The 16,932-nt window shown below is 43.1% G+C and overlaps 1 protein-coding gene across 2 annotated transcripts; it reads left to right on the forward strand.

Moving 5' to 3' along the window:
• The first annotated feature begins 981 nt into the window (after positions 1–981).
• LOC120033921 (LETM1 domain-containing protein LETM2, mitochondrial-like) lies at positions 982–12,510 on the forward strand. 2 transcript variants are annotated; one of them, XM_038980352.1, is made up of 10 exons: positions 982–1,434; positions 1,786–1,860; positions 2,185–2,692; positions 4,907–5,050; positions 6,396–6,539; positions 6,783–7,106; positions 7,351–7,470; positions 8,916–9,005; positions 9,164–9,232; positions 9,836–12,510. In XM_038980352.1, exons 2-10 carry the CDS (start codon positions 1,814–1,816, stop codon positions 9,887–9,889), a joined length of 1,500 nt encoding a protein of 499 aa, XP_038836280.1. In that variant the 5' UTR covers positions 982–1,434; positions 1,786–1,813; the 3' UTR covers positions 9,890–12,510. The 2 variants fall into 2 exon arrangements, with proteins under 2 accessions (XP_038836280.1, XP_038836340.1); XM_038980412.1 differs by having other exon boundaries at positions 8,919–9,005.
• The last annotated feature ends 4,422 nt before the right edge of the window (positions 12,511–16,932 follow it).

The raw sequence follows: 16,932 nt of genomic DNA on the forward strand, positions 1-16,932 counted from the left end.
GGAGCAGGGCGCCGTTGAAAGGAGTGATAACTGGAGTGGCGTTAAGTGTCGATGATGATCAACTGAAGTTGAAGATTTCAAGTGTCTCTGACGCCCGCCGTTTGGTGCGACGCGGACCCGGTGTAGAGAGTGGTGAAACAGCGAATACACTGTCTGTACTACTGAGTTTTGATGCAGTTACTTTACCAGATAAAGTCAAGTTGGGATGTGTCAGTTATACCATGAGAGCTTTTGTCCCGAAGCCATTACAGAGATTTAAGTGTCAGGCTTATGGTCATGTGGCAGCAGTGTGTAGGAGGGAGATTTCTAGATGTGAGAAGTAGGCAGGAGAACATGAGACAAAGGAATGTGTAGTATCGGTTGGAAAAGTTGTGTGTTTAAGCTGTAGGGGTATCCATGGTGCAGGTTGAGGTTGCCAGGATCAGAGTAGTGCAGAAGGTGTCGTATGCATGAGGCAGTGAAGAGAAGAGTAGTAGAGGAAAATGGTTGCAGAGTGAGTAGGCCGAGGCCAATAGAGAGTGATAAGAATAACATGTGAATAACGAGCTTCAGTAAGGTATTTTTTGGGGTGCGTTTATGGCCATAGTTGTCAATTGTACTGCAGGAATGGAACGTAAATCACTGATGATAGATGTTGTGGTGGCAGCTGCAGAAGTAGTTGGGTGTATGATATTTGACCTACAGAAGTTTTACAAAATGTTTTGAACAATAGGGTCTCGTCCTCCCTGGCTGCTGGCCTGGAGTAGGATCAGATAGGGCCATAGATGTGAGGTTTTAATGTGTGCAGGGTTAGTTACAAGGGCAATTTTTTTCACCAAGTGTAACGAATTCAAACTACAGAATAGCAGGCTGATACACAGCCAATACAGTAGGTGGCGGCATGCACTTATGTTTTTTGTTGGCTGCCCGCAATAATACCAAAGAAGTCACCGACTTCACAAAAGTGATCCGCTCGAACGCCCCCGGTGTGACTCGAAATAACCTTTTCAGTGAAGTAGCGGGGTTTCCACTAGATAACATTGCTACAAACTCAAAACTGTTGTTAATTTAAGGTTAGGCGTAAGGTTAGCAATGTGGTGAAGGTTAGGTTTTAAAATCAGGTCTTAAGAAGATAAATTGTAGAAATGGGCGGGATTTAGCCATAATTATGACTGATAATTTAACTGGTGACGACCCAGGAGCAGCGTTAGGTCACTGTACCAAATAGGCAAAGTTGGTCAAAAGGGTACACGACGTTTCTCAAAGGAATACTAGTAATAATAACGCCGGAAATGGGTTTATTATCTCATCAGCCTTGATTTTCGTCGCACATCTTCAATCAGCACACAACTGTGAATGGATTGTAACGTTACTATTTTGCTCTTTTAGACAAGCTTTACGACGCCCTGTCGGCAGCCATAACATAGCTCTCTCGAGAACAATTTGACGTTCGAGGTAAGCTAGCAAAGTTCGTCAATCAACTTCCGTTTTCAGTTGGTGTGTTTGCTCTAGAACATGCATTATCTCTGTATGTTCCTAGGTTTGATAAGTCATCAGATATTTTAAGTGTTCTATTGTCAAACCAAAGGTTCAATCTCTCAAGACTGCAGATGTTAGCTATTTAGCTAGCTAATGAGATACAGTACTGTTTGTAATCAGCATCGTTAACATTAAATCTTATCATACCGAACGACGGTTTGAAATAAAATATCTTGACACTAGTCATCCACCAGTACTAGAAAATTGTCAAGTTACAGTATGTATTAATTTATTTCTAGTAATGTATTTCACTGATTCACCCTACAGGAGACCTCGATCTGCCGGTATAACAACAATGGCAGTGTTCAGTGCACAGGTGCTTCTGGCAGTAACAAGATCAAGGTAGGAGACCAGGTCACCAGCTCTATATTAGAAACCATTTAGGCCTGCTCTTACCTCAACCATACAGTGGGGACACCACTGTAGGTGTCCACAAGATCCCTGCTAGTTAAATCAGTCATTTAACTCTCCAGGAAGTAATTTGGAAGAGTTGGTTATTATTTAAACAACCTAGTCTGGTCTGTAAATGCCATAGGTGGCACCCCACAAACCATTGGTCTAGAACAGCAGTGTGCCTGGCTGACTGCTGTAGTGAAAGTAAGGATATGTCAAATATGACCAGGCAGCCACTGACCATACTGATGTATATATGTGTTCTGTCTCTAGGGGATCTTACCTGCTGTCTAAGAGGCACAGCTGCTGCCCTCTCACCTCCACCGCCTATGTCCATCACAACCTGGATCCCCCCAGCTCCCTGTCGTCCTTACCCTCCCTCAGGCATTCCAGGTCTGGCTACCCTCACTGTGTTCGGCTCCACGGTTTCAAGAACCACAATACCACTCTGCTGGCCAGATCTCTGCACAGCTCCTGTGTCTGGCTGCAGGACACCAAGGCCCCTGCCACCCCAGCCCAGGATGACCACCTAGGGACCCCTAAGAATGGCCCCCCTGCACCCCAACCTCCAGCCCCTGCTCCCCCTGCTGCTACCACTGTTGCGGCTGCAGCTGCCCCTACGGTCCAGGTAGTAAGGAAATCTATTGGCCAGAGGATAGTGGATGAGCTGAAACACTACTACAACGGCTTCAGGCTGCTGGGGATCGATACCAAGATCGCAGGGAGGATGGTGTGGAGACTGCTGCACGGACAACTGCTCTCACGCAGGGAGAGGAGACGGGTAAGTCAGGAAGTGTAGGCTGAGTTCGCTCTGTGTTTAACCTGTTCCTTAAGGAGTAAATAACAGGGTAGAGGGCAGGATTTATAGGAATACTCTTTGATGTGTAGTAAGGAGTACCAGGAACTAATGATCATCTGATCACCTCCAAATCTCAGGATGTTTTGAAAAGAACAAGTTCCTACCTTTTGAACTTATTGAACCAATAACAATGTTGCTCATTTTTGTGTTCATGTTTTCTCTCGTTGTGCCTATTGAACACAACCGAAGGAGTAAAACCACATGTCGTGAGGTATTGTAGTTTAACCCTCAGTCTAAGAACAAAACTGAATTAATCTTAGGTCTGAGTCACCTAATCTGGCCCTTAGATTATAAACATTTTAGAACGCTGCCTGCCACAGTGGCAGTGTTGTGGTTAATCTGCTATCTGAAAAAAGGACATTCATGTGGATGGTGTACCGAACTGTCTCTCTAACAGGCTGTCTGGTGATACACAGGCCAATTAAGCAAACGGGGTTATCAGCAAATACGGCGGATTGATGAATGAAACGCAGTACACGTCGGGTCGCAGGCATGTAGATACAGTACGTCAAACAAATACACACACACCCTCAGTTGACTTCATGCTCCATGTTTATCAGTAAGGCTGATTGAAAGGATGTATCTACCCTATTGCCTCTGATACAAGATGGGCGCAATAACACATGCACACATCCAAACACACCGCCGTGTGACCCTTGCTGTTTGAATGCCATGGTAGAGCTTTACTCAGCACCGGGTCTATTTTAGAAAGGGACTGGCAGTGCTAGTAGTCTGCCAGAGATGGAGGGACAGAATGCTAACATAGTGTTGCCCATGGTGGGTCAAGGGGGATTCCTTCTTGTGTTGTGGCTTAAGGCCAGGAGTGAAAGTAATCTGATCCGGTATGACGTCCCAGCAAAATAAATAGTGGGGTTTGCTGTATCTGTAAAACGTGAGCCTATTACAATAATTAAGAAAACTATAGGCAATGACACCATTATTTAACATTACCGCAGGTCAGCTGCATGGAAATGAGTGAATTGACTTGAAAACGGGCAATACACCCTCTCAAATTGTGTTGTGCTTTGATAAGTGGCCCAGACGAGACACGCAGGTACAGCAGTGGGCGCAGCTATTCAGGCTTAAGTGTTGTGTGCCTAATGATCATTGCCAAATGTCATTACACTTTTAGTTGTAACTGATGTCTCTTTCTATTCATTAAATTGCTACTCTCCCTGGGATCCTCATAAAACATGACGTAATACATGACCTAGACGAGTACATTACAAGGACAGAACTACATACATTTTAAATAAGAATACACACTTTCATGCATTTATGCCTTTATGTGATTTCATAGACTACTGAATGCAAGTGCAACACACGAAAATGGAAATGCACTAACAAGAAGGTGCGTTGCAAATAGGCTGACACTTTCTTCACTATCCTGATCCGACAAACTTTATCCGTTATCATACGTACAGTTTCACTATCCTGCTTATGTGAAATAACCAGGACAGTGTGTCAGATGGAGTTTCACTTATATCCTTCACTCTGTTCAGTTCATAGAATGAACAGAACTTTCATCATATGTGGCTTCACCTAACATCCTTCACCCCCATTCAGCTCATAAAATGAACTAAACGATCAGACATACAGACTTCTGTTTGCGTCTTTCACCCTTGCTCATAACAGTGTGCTAAATTCCTTGAATCTTTCGCCTGTAACGGTTAGCTGAGATATATAGTGTAATGTGTTAGTCTACCGTCCATGAAGGGTTAGCTGAGGTATTGTGCCAGTCTTTGGACCTTGCTCATAAAAGGAACAAGGTCCTGTGAATCAGATGGACTAGAGTATATAAAATCAACAAGAATCAGATGGGAGTTTCACCTAAGATGTGGCCATAGTCATTGGTTTTGCTTGTTCAAAGATAAATTTTTTTAAGAAAACATTGTTTTGTCGGTCACATTTCAAAATGTTTGGGATCGACTTTGTACTTGGGTGTTGGCATTCTATTTCTATAGATGTTGGTGCAATGACAGGGCAAAACTCGCATTGCATCACTGCATCTTTCTATAATACCAATAGACTGTAGCCTACATAAGTAATCTGCCATATTTGTATTCTCTCTCCTCTCCTTTGATGTTGTGAGACCTGTTTACTGTTTGCTTTGCTAACCCTTCGTTTTCTCTCCAGCTGATGAGGACATGTGCTGACCTGTTCCGCCTGCTGCCCTTCATGGTCTTCATCATCGTTCCCTTCATGGAGTTCCTGCTTCCTGTCTTCCTCAAGCTCTTCCCTGAGATGCTGCCCTCCACTTTTGAGACCGAGACCAAGAAGGCACGTTCTTCACACTGTTGCAATGTTAATGTCCCTGACTTGTTGATGACTGACTGCGTCTCAATGGTCTAAACTTGCTTCCTTGTCTCCTCTCCTTCATCTGCGCTGATCTAGTCATGATATGCTTGGAGTCTGTTTTTCTGTTCTTCCATTTTTGTAATATTATTATTATTTTATTTTTTAACCAGACAAGTCGGTTAAGAATATATTCTTATTTACAATGACGGCCTACCCCGGTCAAACCCGGACGACGCTGGGCCAATTGTGCGCCACCCTATGTGATACAGCCTGGATTCAAACCAGGTACTTATGCAGATAAAGGAGACAGAAGCACACGGATCAGCTCCTAGAGACATTAGCAACTATGGCTACAAATATATTTGTATTTATTTTTTGGTGGCCAGGGTGGGTCACCATTGAGACCGGGGTCTTATTTACAAGAGAGCTCTGTGAACATGAACATACACCATTTATTACACATAATGTAAGGTAATCAAAATAGACACAACTCTCACATATCACCCCATTGAGTATAATTTCTGTAATAACCTGAAGGCTATTTCATGAGGCGACTTATTCTAATGCTTACCCAATAAAAATGCCTTAAATCACACATGAAATATGTTGAGACAAATTACTGCAAGTAGAAAAGTAGAACTCGAATGACCACGAAATGTATTTCAAAATGATTTGAAGCATATTTTTTTACACGTCACTTGTTTGTATCAATTGAAAAGACATTGGCAACTTTATTTGTAGTCCACTTTGTTCTAAAGTTATCTGCGGTCAGAGAAGATAGAATCACGGTTTATGTTTAGCTGAGATCTTCTGTGTATAAGGTGACGCGGGAGGGCAATAAGCTGTTCTACGAAAGGCAGGCGTTTAGATTACGAGCGTTTTCAAGCACAACGTTAATTGTTTTGGGAAACCGCTCTGAGATTTAACGATGCTCCTACGAAGGTTGTAACGATGAACTTTGCCTTAAGATGCTTTTGGGAAACCGGGCCATGGCTAGTTGTAGGTCACTCATGGCTGAATGGCTTTTATGTCCTCGTGCTCCTGTACAACAGAGGTGCCTGACCTGGCCGCTCACATCATGGCCATTGGGATACCTACAGAAAGCAAGGGTAGTGACCACCATTAGCCAACTGGAGCACTTTGAAAGTTTGTTTTCAAGTAGACCCTCTTTAACATTGCCTAGCATCTTCATAGAATGTGATGAGGCTCTTTTTTTTTAACCTAATCTATTTCTAAACCCAATCGCAAGTAGCTAATACTAGTTGCATACGGACCATTTGAGAAATGACTTCTCCCTCTCTCTTTCTGCCTTTTTTCTCTCTTTAAGGAAGAGAAGCAGAAGAAGGGTCTGGCTGCTAAGCTGGAGCTGGCTAAATTCCTCCAGGAGACCATAGCAGAAATGGCCAAGAGGAACAAGACCAAGGCTCTGACAGAGGACGAGACGCAGCGCTTCTCCACCTACGTACAGAAGGTAATTTAGCCAGAGGGCAAAGCATGCATCCACACCTCTGATTCATAATGTCATAAGTGTTTCAAGTTTTCATCCCGTTGTTTATCTAGCCCTGGTCGTCTAGCCCTGGTCGTCTAAGTTCATACAGACCTGATAATGGTCAACATGTGATAACCTTCACGTGCCCATGTGTCCTTCCCAAGTCTGTCTCCCAAGTCCCCAGACTGCTCTAACTAACCCCTGTCCTCCCTGTGTCATCTCCAGGTGCGTCACACAGGGGAGCAGCCCACCACTAAGGACATCGTTAAGTTCTCCAAGCTGTTTGAAGACGAATTGACGCTGGAGCATCTAGAGCGCCCCCAGCTGGTGGCCCTGTGTAAGCTGCTGGAGCTCCAGCCCATAGGAACCAATAACCTGCTCCGCTTCCAGCTGATGATGCAGCTGAGAACCATCAAAGCAGACGATGAGGTGATCGCCACTGAGGGTGTGCCTGCTTTGAGTGTGTCAGAGCTACAGGCAGCGTGTCGTAGCAGAGGGATGAGGTCACTGGGTCTGACCACTGACCAGCTACGCCAGCAGATGCAACAGGTCAGACACTCAACTTGTGAACAAGTCATCATCATTAGTTGCATCATGCTGCCTTAGAATATATTAAAAATCAAAACGTATAGCCCACCTTGTTAAAGATGCGTTATGTCAAGCCACTAAAGGATTCAATCTATTTATTGTATTATAAGGGATGCGTCCAAAATGGCCCCCTCTTGTGCCATTAGGGACGAAAAAGGATTAGCTTCTTCAGTGGCCTCTGACCTGTAACCTCTGTCTGTTCCAGTGGTTGGACCTGCACTTGAAGGAGAACGTCCCTCCCTCTCTGCTGCTGCTCTCCAGAGCTATGTACTTGACTGACGTCAAACCCATTATACCCGTCATACCCCCTGTACCCAAACTAGAGGTAAGACATCAAGACATCATAGCGCTTCTCCAAGCACTGATGCTGCTGATGGTCATTAGTAGCTTACCAAACTTGCTAATTGCCTGGTACTCAGTACTCTGTCCCTCTAAGTCACTCTGACATCATTGCAAATGTAATCAAACACAAGCTCATGTTGCGCTACATTTCTATAGGCTATGCAATTGCGTGAGAAAACAAGAGTTTTGATGGCCTCTATTAAAAATAGGACCCCATCGGCTTTCTATAGGCTAGCCCTACTATTTCTCAACTTTCCTAATGTTAAGCACATTTCTTCCCCTTACAGCAGGAGTATAGCCTACCTGCCTGGCATGAAAATGAACTACGGGAAATACGTCGTCCATTCCCTGTTTAAGGGCATAGATGACATTTATCGAGACAGGTGCATGATAATGGTCCATTCTATATCAAAACAAATTTCATACATATCTTATTTAGTATATGTTAAGACAAGAATAAATCAAGAATAGTCTGATGGGGGACAATATCACACAAAGGGAATGTTGCCGGGAAATTCGAGGCATTATCAAGTGCTTGTCAAATTGTGAATAAGAGAATGATGAAGTGTGTGTGCAGCCTGCGCAAAAAACCAAAGGGCCCATGCCTTTCATGATGCTTTTTTCAAGTCAGCATTAGTCTCATCATGCAGCCTTAGAATGTATTAAAAATCAAAACATATAGCCCAACATTTTGTTTCGCAACTAAAGTTGCATAAATAACTCTAAATGAAGCATATTGGAGGACCTGTTTCTTTGTTAACCGCACTCCCTCAAATCGTTTGGAGAAAATATCCTTTCTATTTTATTCAGTTTGTTCAATTGTATTCTTCATACTATAAAATAATGCCAAGGAATTCTAAGCAAATCTTGTCTGCCAAATGAACTAGTGTAGCCCACAGCCATATGGCATAGCCAGTTCAGGACCTAACGTAAGGACAACGCAGAGTATTCTGTTCTTTTGAAATAGACTACATTTTCTTACCCCCTGTAACCATACTAGAGGTAAGACCCCCCCCCCGACCGGATCAGTTCGTATCTGGGAAGGGTGATCTGATTCTAGGTCTGTGGTCAAGGGCTCCTGCCTCCAGTGATTCTCACAGAAGCACAGGTTTCCCTCAGAACTAAGGCTTGACCATCAGACCATGGAGACCTGGTTTATTCTCCAACTCTTGAGCGTAGTGATATAGAAATGCAGGTCAGCCATCTGAAGTATGTTCCTGCTGCCAACTCTCTCTGTGGCTTTTACACCAGTCTCAGGACACTCTGTAGAAGGCATCACCACTGCTTACATAACTGGCTGGATCATTCCGTTTGTGTGTGTTTTTGTTTTCAGGGAGGTCATTGTGTGTGTTTTGTTAAACCGAGAGGTCATAGCAGAACTGTCTAAGTATGTATGTTGATAATGTAACATTGTGTTGTATGTTTCAGAAGGCCACTCTAGCTGAGACCCCACAGGGAACAACAGCCTCCTCCTCAGACTTACTAGTGGACGCAGCTCTGGTCATCAAAGACATGCTGGTTAGTACGCAGACACACACAACCCGGTCACAGAATGCTCAGTAGAGTAGATAAACGGGTTGTGGTCAAAGACCGACCAGTCCAGTATCTTCTCCGGGATGACCTGTGGTGTTGGTAAAGAAAGTCCTCATTTCTGGTGTGTGTTTCTGTTCCTCCAGGTGGAAGAGGTTAGAGACCCGGCTGCCATCGTCTCAGACAAACCTCCCACCCCTGCCCAGATTGTTCAGGTCAGCGACCTTTGACCCTCAGTCATGTGATACCCACAGGGAGCATCACTGTAGTGACTAGATGGCCGTGCTAGAAATGACAGAGTAGCCGTAGTAAATAGATGGCCAGGCTGCTGGCAAGCAAATGACTATTCACAACTTCACTTAACATCTTCATCACTTGTAAAAAATGAAATGAGCTTTTTGGTCTTGATTTATGGTTCGAGATGGTTGAAGGTTAGTGTTAGTGGTAATTACATTAACCCCAATACCTTTCTCTCTCCACGTCCTAATCGCTCACACAACAACAAACTGCCCAACCAACCAACCATGGACTCTTGGAAGATTAGAACCATTGTGGGCTAAAAGATAAACAAACCTGTCCACATGAAACAAACCTGTCCACATGAAATCATAGCTATTTAACCATCGATCCACCTACTTGTCACATTCATTAACCATATAGGATTCATGAGTCGTTAAATTACAGTACGCCCATAATGGGTTTTATTCCATTATTGTTAATGTCCACGTCTGAAATTCACCATTATTCAATGAGTGCCATCTGTTTCTTTTTCATCATTTGTTTGTAAATTAACCTTTGCCCTCTGATCTCTCCTCCAGGCTGAAGAAGCAAAGGCGTCCCAGAAGAGCAAGATAAGTGTCAACGGAGTGTGAGGAGGACTGAAAGGGCTTGACCGGAAAGGGCTATCAATCAAGCTAATCTACATCAAGAGGGATCAGTCAACCCAATCACCCCTCTGCCCCCCTTAACACCTTCTCCTTATCCCAAAGACCAGGGGGCGTGAGTCTGTATCCAAGTCCCCCGTCCTCACTGTCTAGCCAATGGGGGCTCGCTGTGTGATGAAAAGGTCATAAGATCATCACATGAGATGATGTCATTAGAGCAGACAACGCTTGCCTAAAATGCCACTTTGCTCAGGATCAGACCACTCTGGCTACACCTGGAGTGAGACCGCTGGCAGGTGTTTAAAACGGGACACCCACCTCTGCTTTGTCTGATTAGTCTCTGGTTCTTCTTGCCTGCATCTATTTGGTTTACATGTTATGTACTCCATCCATTTGGGTTTCACACTCCATCTCAGCAGGACACTGTTACGTCAACTCAGAAAAGTCCCTCAACTGGGATTACCTTTTCGTTTTGTTTTAAGGATCACAGTTACCCAGTGATGTAACAAATATTATGTCCTTGAAGAGTAGATGCATCCTCTCAAGATGTACCGTTTGGCCCAGTGTTCTGGTTGGTTGGTTTTGGTGTAACTTCAGTCTGTTTCACTTCCGGTTGCATGCAGCCTGGTCTCAGATTTCGGTTATATTTTGACCTAGCCTGGTCTCAGATTCATTAGGTGCTGAAACGAAATCCTCTTGACTAGAAACACCACAAAGGCGAAAGCAGCGTGTGGCTGTGGTGTGTTAGGGGTCACCTGCTGGCTTTCAACCATTCGTCAAGGTGTGTTTTCTTTTAGTTGGCCCGCTCATCTCCAGATCTGGATCAGACTAACGTAGACCACCACCACCAACCCCCCCCCTCCCGTGTATATTTGTAAATACCCTGTAAATTGTTCTCCGTGTCTGGCAGAAAAGGTACACCTGCTCTGTACGTTGGTAATGCCACGCCCTCAAGCTCTCCCAACTAAAGAGTTCTATGAACTTTTACCCTCTTATTTTGTCTTGTTTGTTGAATATTGAATCGAAGACTGGGCAACTCTTTACATTAACTTGCCTTCATACCATGAAGTTTCTCTCTAACTACTCTGGTAACGAGAATGTAATTGTTTAGCTCAAAATGGTCTTTGCAAATAAGGAATATAAGCAATGATTGATGTGTAAAGGAAATTGGGCAAATTGTCTAGGTAGTTACAATGGTAGTTGCATTTGAATTACAACAGAAAATGTAACACGTGGTATCTGCAATTTATTGTGAAGCGTGACACTATGACTGAGTGGTCCAATGTCATTTAGCAGACGCTCTTATCCAGAGCGACTTACAGGAGAAATTAGCGTAAAGTGCCTCTGTCGATGTGCCCTAGTAAGCTCGGGGAATCAAACTAGCGCCCTTTCGGTTTCTGGCCCGACACTCTTAAAACCACTTGATTACCTGCTGCTGTAATTGTAAGCTAGCGAGAGAGTTCACTCCTGATATACAGGAGAGGTTGTAGGAGCACCTACATCCTGATAGTCAACACAACTGCCAGTCTGGGGACAAATGGACTATACAGTGTATATGTTGTGTTAATGCTCTTCTACCCTTGATTTACACATTTAAAAGCAAATACTTGACTTTGACAGCTATTGGAAATGATCCATACCCACTGTTAAAACTAAACTAGAGAAGTGTCTGAAGAGTTTATTTGAGCGAAACCGCATGAAAATGCAGGATTTGTGAACTCTTAAAGAATTGCACAAGAAAGTGTTACATTTTATTTTGAGATGTGGTTCTCGAAGAACTTGAAAGATGGCCGATATTTGACGGTGAAACTCCTAGTACCTATCCTGCTTACGTATGTAAACACAATTATCTGATCGAGAAGGTTCTTGGAAGGTTTACCACATAAACATGTAGTATGTGTACTGTGTATGTTTCATATTTCAGTGTGTGTGTATGAGAGTGTGTGCGTTTGGTGTTGCCTTAGCCTTGAGGAAAACCTCTTTCAGCATCAAGTTAGGGCAGGGTTTCCAAAACTTGGTCCTTGGGCTACAGCTGGGTGCATGTTTTGGGTTTTTGCCCTAGCGTTACACAGCTGATTCAAATAACCAACTCATCAAGCTTTGATTATTTGGACCGAGTTTGGGGAAACCCTGAGTTAGGGGATTCACTTTATGAACCCCTCCAAGCAAATTGCATTACTTCACTGATTAGTCAGTGGCTGACCGTTCACCCTTTCTGAATGGAATAGAATGGGCTTCATAGTGCATCTTCCTCTCCCAATCACTGATCTGTAGGTGAGTGTATAAGCGTAACCAAGATGTCCACCCTTCTGCTTTGACCAATCCTCTCAGATCTGTGATTAATTCAATGGCGGGTAGAGAGGACTATGAGACCAGGAATTCTCCTTTCCATCCTTTATTTTTCTACTTGGTTTAAGGATTGTTATGCAAATTAATGTACAGCCAGATCTGTAAAAAGGTGCTTTGTTACCTCTACTCTCTGTGGGATGTCTCCTCTGCCTGTTCCCCACTGACTACTGGAAGCAATCCCAATTCCCCTGCCTTGTTCCTTCTTTTGGCTCCCTTCATGTCGATAAATGGGTGAAAGGAATTCACCATATTATTGCTTATACTGTTACCTTTTTTTGTGGTTATTTTGGATCAGTGACCATGGAGGCAAGGAGATTAGGAAGTTGGGGGAGAGAATTGGGACACATACTTAGATTAATTTAAACTCCTGTGTAATTGCCCTTTCACTCACATGCCTAATACCAATTACTAACTCCTACCCCTAAACCCTTGTTGGTACAAGCAGTATAGTGGAAACCAGAACCATATTGCTAATGGCATACCTTTCAGATCAACAAGTGGGCTTAGAGTTTGGTGTGGAGTTGGGTAACATGAACTATAATGAACAAAAATATAAACACAACATGAGCTGAAATAAAATCTCAAATGTTCCATACGCTCAAAAAGCATATAAAATTTGGTGTACAATTTTGTTTACATCCCTGTTAGTGAGCATTTCTCCTTTGCCAAGATATGCCACACCTGTCAGGTTGATGGATTATCAAGAAGCTGATTAAACAGCATGTTCATTACACAGGTGCACCTTATGCTGGGGACAAAAGGCCTCTCTAAAATGTGCAGTTTTGTCACACACCACAATTCCACAGATGACTCAAGTTTTGAGGGAGTGTGCAATGGGTATGCTGACTGCAGGAATCTCCACCAGAGTTGTTGCCAGAGAATGTAATGTTCATTTCTCTACCATAAGCCGCCTCTATCATTTTAGAGAATTGGGTAGTACGTCCAACCGGCTTCACAACCACAGACCATGTGTAACCACGCCAGCCCAAGACCTCCACATCCGGGTTATTCATCTGCAGGATCATCTGAGACCAGCCACCCGGATAGCTGATGAAACTGAGCAGTATTGCTGTCTGTAATAAAGCCCTTTTGTGGGTGGGCCTGGGAGGGCATAGTCATGTGAAATCCATAGATTAGGGCCTAATCAATTTATTTCAATTGACTGATTTCCTTATATGAACTGTAACTCAGTAAAATTGTTGAAATTGTTTCATATTGCGTTTATCATTTTGTTCAGTATATATTGCCTTGTCCATTACTGATAAAGAATGGTACTAGGATAGAACTAGAGCATGTTCTTTTGGTTTCTTGAGCTAGGTTTCAATTTCCCACCCTTTCCACACACACTGCTTGTCACGGATTTAAAAGCATAGGATTGGTGTATGAATTGTCTGGAGGTAGTTTGCACCCAAATCCATGGGAGAACTCAACCCTCACACATATGATAGATGTTGAAGCTTTATGTATGTAAACCTCCTAGCTGGTCTGTGGCTGTGCCAGATATCCGTAGACCGTAGTAGCAAATGGTTGTTGCCAGAAATAAAGATACAGGACTCAAGTGTAAAGGGTTTTTATGAATTTAATGCTGTAAATTGTGAACTTTATCTCCCAAGCAGTCATTTGACAGTAGAATGATGTATTGTTTCAATGTAAGTTAAATACTGTACATGTCTGACAGCAATGATGTATGATGTTGAAAGTGTCTTCTGACCTCCATTACGGAGCTTAGTGGACTGGAGGGTTAAAATGAGAGGAAGAATGTCTGACTCAAGGAAAACCCCCAAAGGAGGAGGCTGAGGTTGTCCATAACGACTGATACACTGTCAGATATGTTTTCGTCCCCCAAATGGCTATTGGTAGGGGAGGGTATGCTCTTCTTAGATCTGTGGTTTGGGGTAACCTCTACTTCAGCAATGGCAAACCCTCCCGGACAACTACTGGTTTTGCAAGTTTTTGTTCTTACATACATCTGATTCTACTCATTGGCTGATCATCAGAACCTTGACTACCTAAATCAGGTATGCTGGAGCTGGGCTGGATCAAAAGCCTGCATGCCCAGTAGCTCTTCAGGAGGGATGGCCATCCCTGATCTACTTCAATCAGTCACAAATGCACTCATGCATGGTCATAGCATAGCCATAATGTTCAGAGTTAGCGCAGTGCTAGCTAATAGTAGCAACACATACGAGTTGTGCCGAATGAAATAAGCTAGTAAACTATGAAGATAAAAGCCAGTTTGAAGAGGACAGGGGTTCTATTTTGACAAAAGGTGCAGACAATCATTCAGAAAGGACAAACTCCACACAGCCTCACTGTCTTGTAATGTCTATAATGTCATATGAATAATATCAATACATGATACAGTGCAACACCTGTGGATATATTTGCAAAGAGTACATTTGAGAGAAATAAGATTTTTGTGCATATAGAACATTTCTGGGATCTTTTATTTCAGCTCATGAAACATGGGACCAACACTTTAAATGTTTTAATATTTTTGTAGAGACATCATGGGTACAGTCCCAATTTGCTCCCTATCCCGTCCCCTAGGTCCTAACCTTTTCATGCTTGCAGATCTGTCCGGGTAGGCAGATGTAGTGTAGTGGAGGATCTTCCACCATATTGTTTCCACGTACAGATCTGCAAACATTAAAATGGTAAGGTTCAAGGGAGACAGGTAGGAAGTTAATTGGGACCGGATGATGGTATAAAACAATGCATTTCTGACTAGAGGCAGCAGAGAGCGCCATTACCTGTATTACTAGAGCAACGTGGGGGTTTTGCATTTCTAAATGAGACCAGCATAGAGAGGTATTGAGGCTTAGTTACACTATTCACTATATAGTGCATAACAGGGGTGGTCAAAAGTAGTGTACTATATAGGGAATAGGGTGCCATTTGGGACATATATAGGGAATAGGGTGCCATTTGGGACATAACCTATGTGTCAAGTGTGTGACACTTCAGAAGATCTATTTTAATGCTTAGGCCAGTGGTTCCCAAACTTTTTATAGTCCCGTACCCCTTCAAACATTCAACCTCCAGCTGCGTACCCCCTCTAGCACCAGGGTCAGCGCACTCTCAAATGTGTTTTTTTGCCATCATTGTAAGCCTGCCACACACACACTATACAATACATATATTAAACATAAGAATGAGTGTGAGTTTTTATCACAACCGGACTCGTGGGAAGTGACAATGAGCTCTTATACTCGTGGGAAGTGACAAAGAGCTCTTATAGGACTAGGGCACAAATAATAATATAATAATAATCAATAATTTTGCTCTTTATTTAACCATCTTACATATAAAACCTTATTTGTTCATCGAACATTGTGAATAACTCACCACAGGTTAATGAGAAGGGTGTGCTTGAAAGGATGCACATATCTCTGCAATGTTGGGTTGTATTGGAGAGAGTCTCAGTCTTAAATAATTTTCCACACACAGTTTGTGCATGTATTTAGTTTTCATGCTAGTGAGGGCCGAGAATCCACTCTCACATAGGTACATGGTTGCAAAGGGCATCAGTGTCTTAACAGCAGCGATTTACCAAGGCAGGATACTCTGAGCTCAGCCCAATCCAGAAATCTGGCAGTGGCTTCTGATTAAATTCAATTTTCACAGAACCGCTTGTTACAATTTCGATGAGGCTCTCTTCTTCAGATATTGATAAGTGGACTGGAGGCAATGCATGAAAGGGATAACGAATCCAGTTGTTTGTGTTATCTGTTTCGGGAAATGTACCTGCGTAATTGCGCACCCAACTCACTCAGGTGCTTCGCTATATCACATTTGACATTGTCCGTAAGCTTGAGTTCATTTGAACACAAAAAATCATACAATGATGGAAAGACCTGTGTGTTGTCCTTGTTAATGCAGACAGAGAAGAGCTCCAACTTCTTAATCATAGCCTCAATTTGTCCCACACATTGAATATAGTTGCGGAGAGTCCCTGTAATCCTAGATTCAGATCATTCAGGCGAGAAAAAACATCACCCAGATAGGCCAGTCGTGTGAGAAACTCATTATCATGCAAGTGGTCAGACAAGTGAAAATGATGGTCACTAAAGAAACGTTAAACTCGTCTCTCAATTCAAAAAGCGTGTCAATACTTTGCCCCTTGATAACCAGCGCACTTCTGTATGTTGTAAAAGCGTTACATGGTCGCTGCCCATATCATTGCATAGTGCAGAAAATACAAGAGAGTTCAGGGGCCTTGTTTTAACAATATTAACCATTTTCACTGTAGTGTCCAAAACGTCTTTCAAGCTGTCAGGCATTCCCTTGGCAGCAAGAGCCTCTCGGTGGATGCTGCAGTGTACCCAAGTAGCATCGGGAGCAACTGCTTGCACGCGCGCGTTACCACTCCACTATGTCTTCCTGTCATAGCTTTTGCGCCATCAGTACAGATTCCAACATGAGCAGCAGTTATGCTTGGCTACATACAGACCGTTAGTGGAATTCCCGCAAGAGAGTAACGGTTAATGTGATTGGATGTTAATTATTTGACTAGGCTACCTGTATTTGACAATGTGTTGTTATTTCGCTGAACACTAGATGGTTTAATAACATTTTTGGCAGTGAAACGAGGCTACTCAGGCGAGAGAAAAAACTCGCCCAAATGTGTAGCCTCATTGAAAAATATAAATGGACTGTTTGAAAATGTGAAGAAAAAAAAA

This window comes from Salvelinus namaycush, chromosome 1 (assembly GCF_016432855.1).
Source record: "Salvelinus namaycush isolate Seneca chromosome 1, SaNama_1.0, whole genome shotgun sequence".
Classification (NCBI taxonomy): Eukaryota; Metazoa; Chordata; class Actinopteri; order Salmoniformes; family Salmonidae; genus Salvelinus; species Salvelinus namaycush.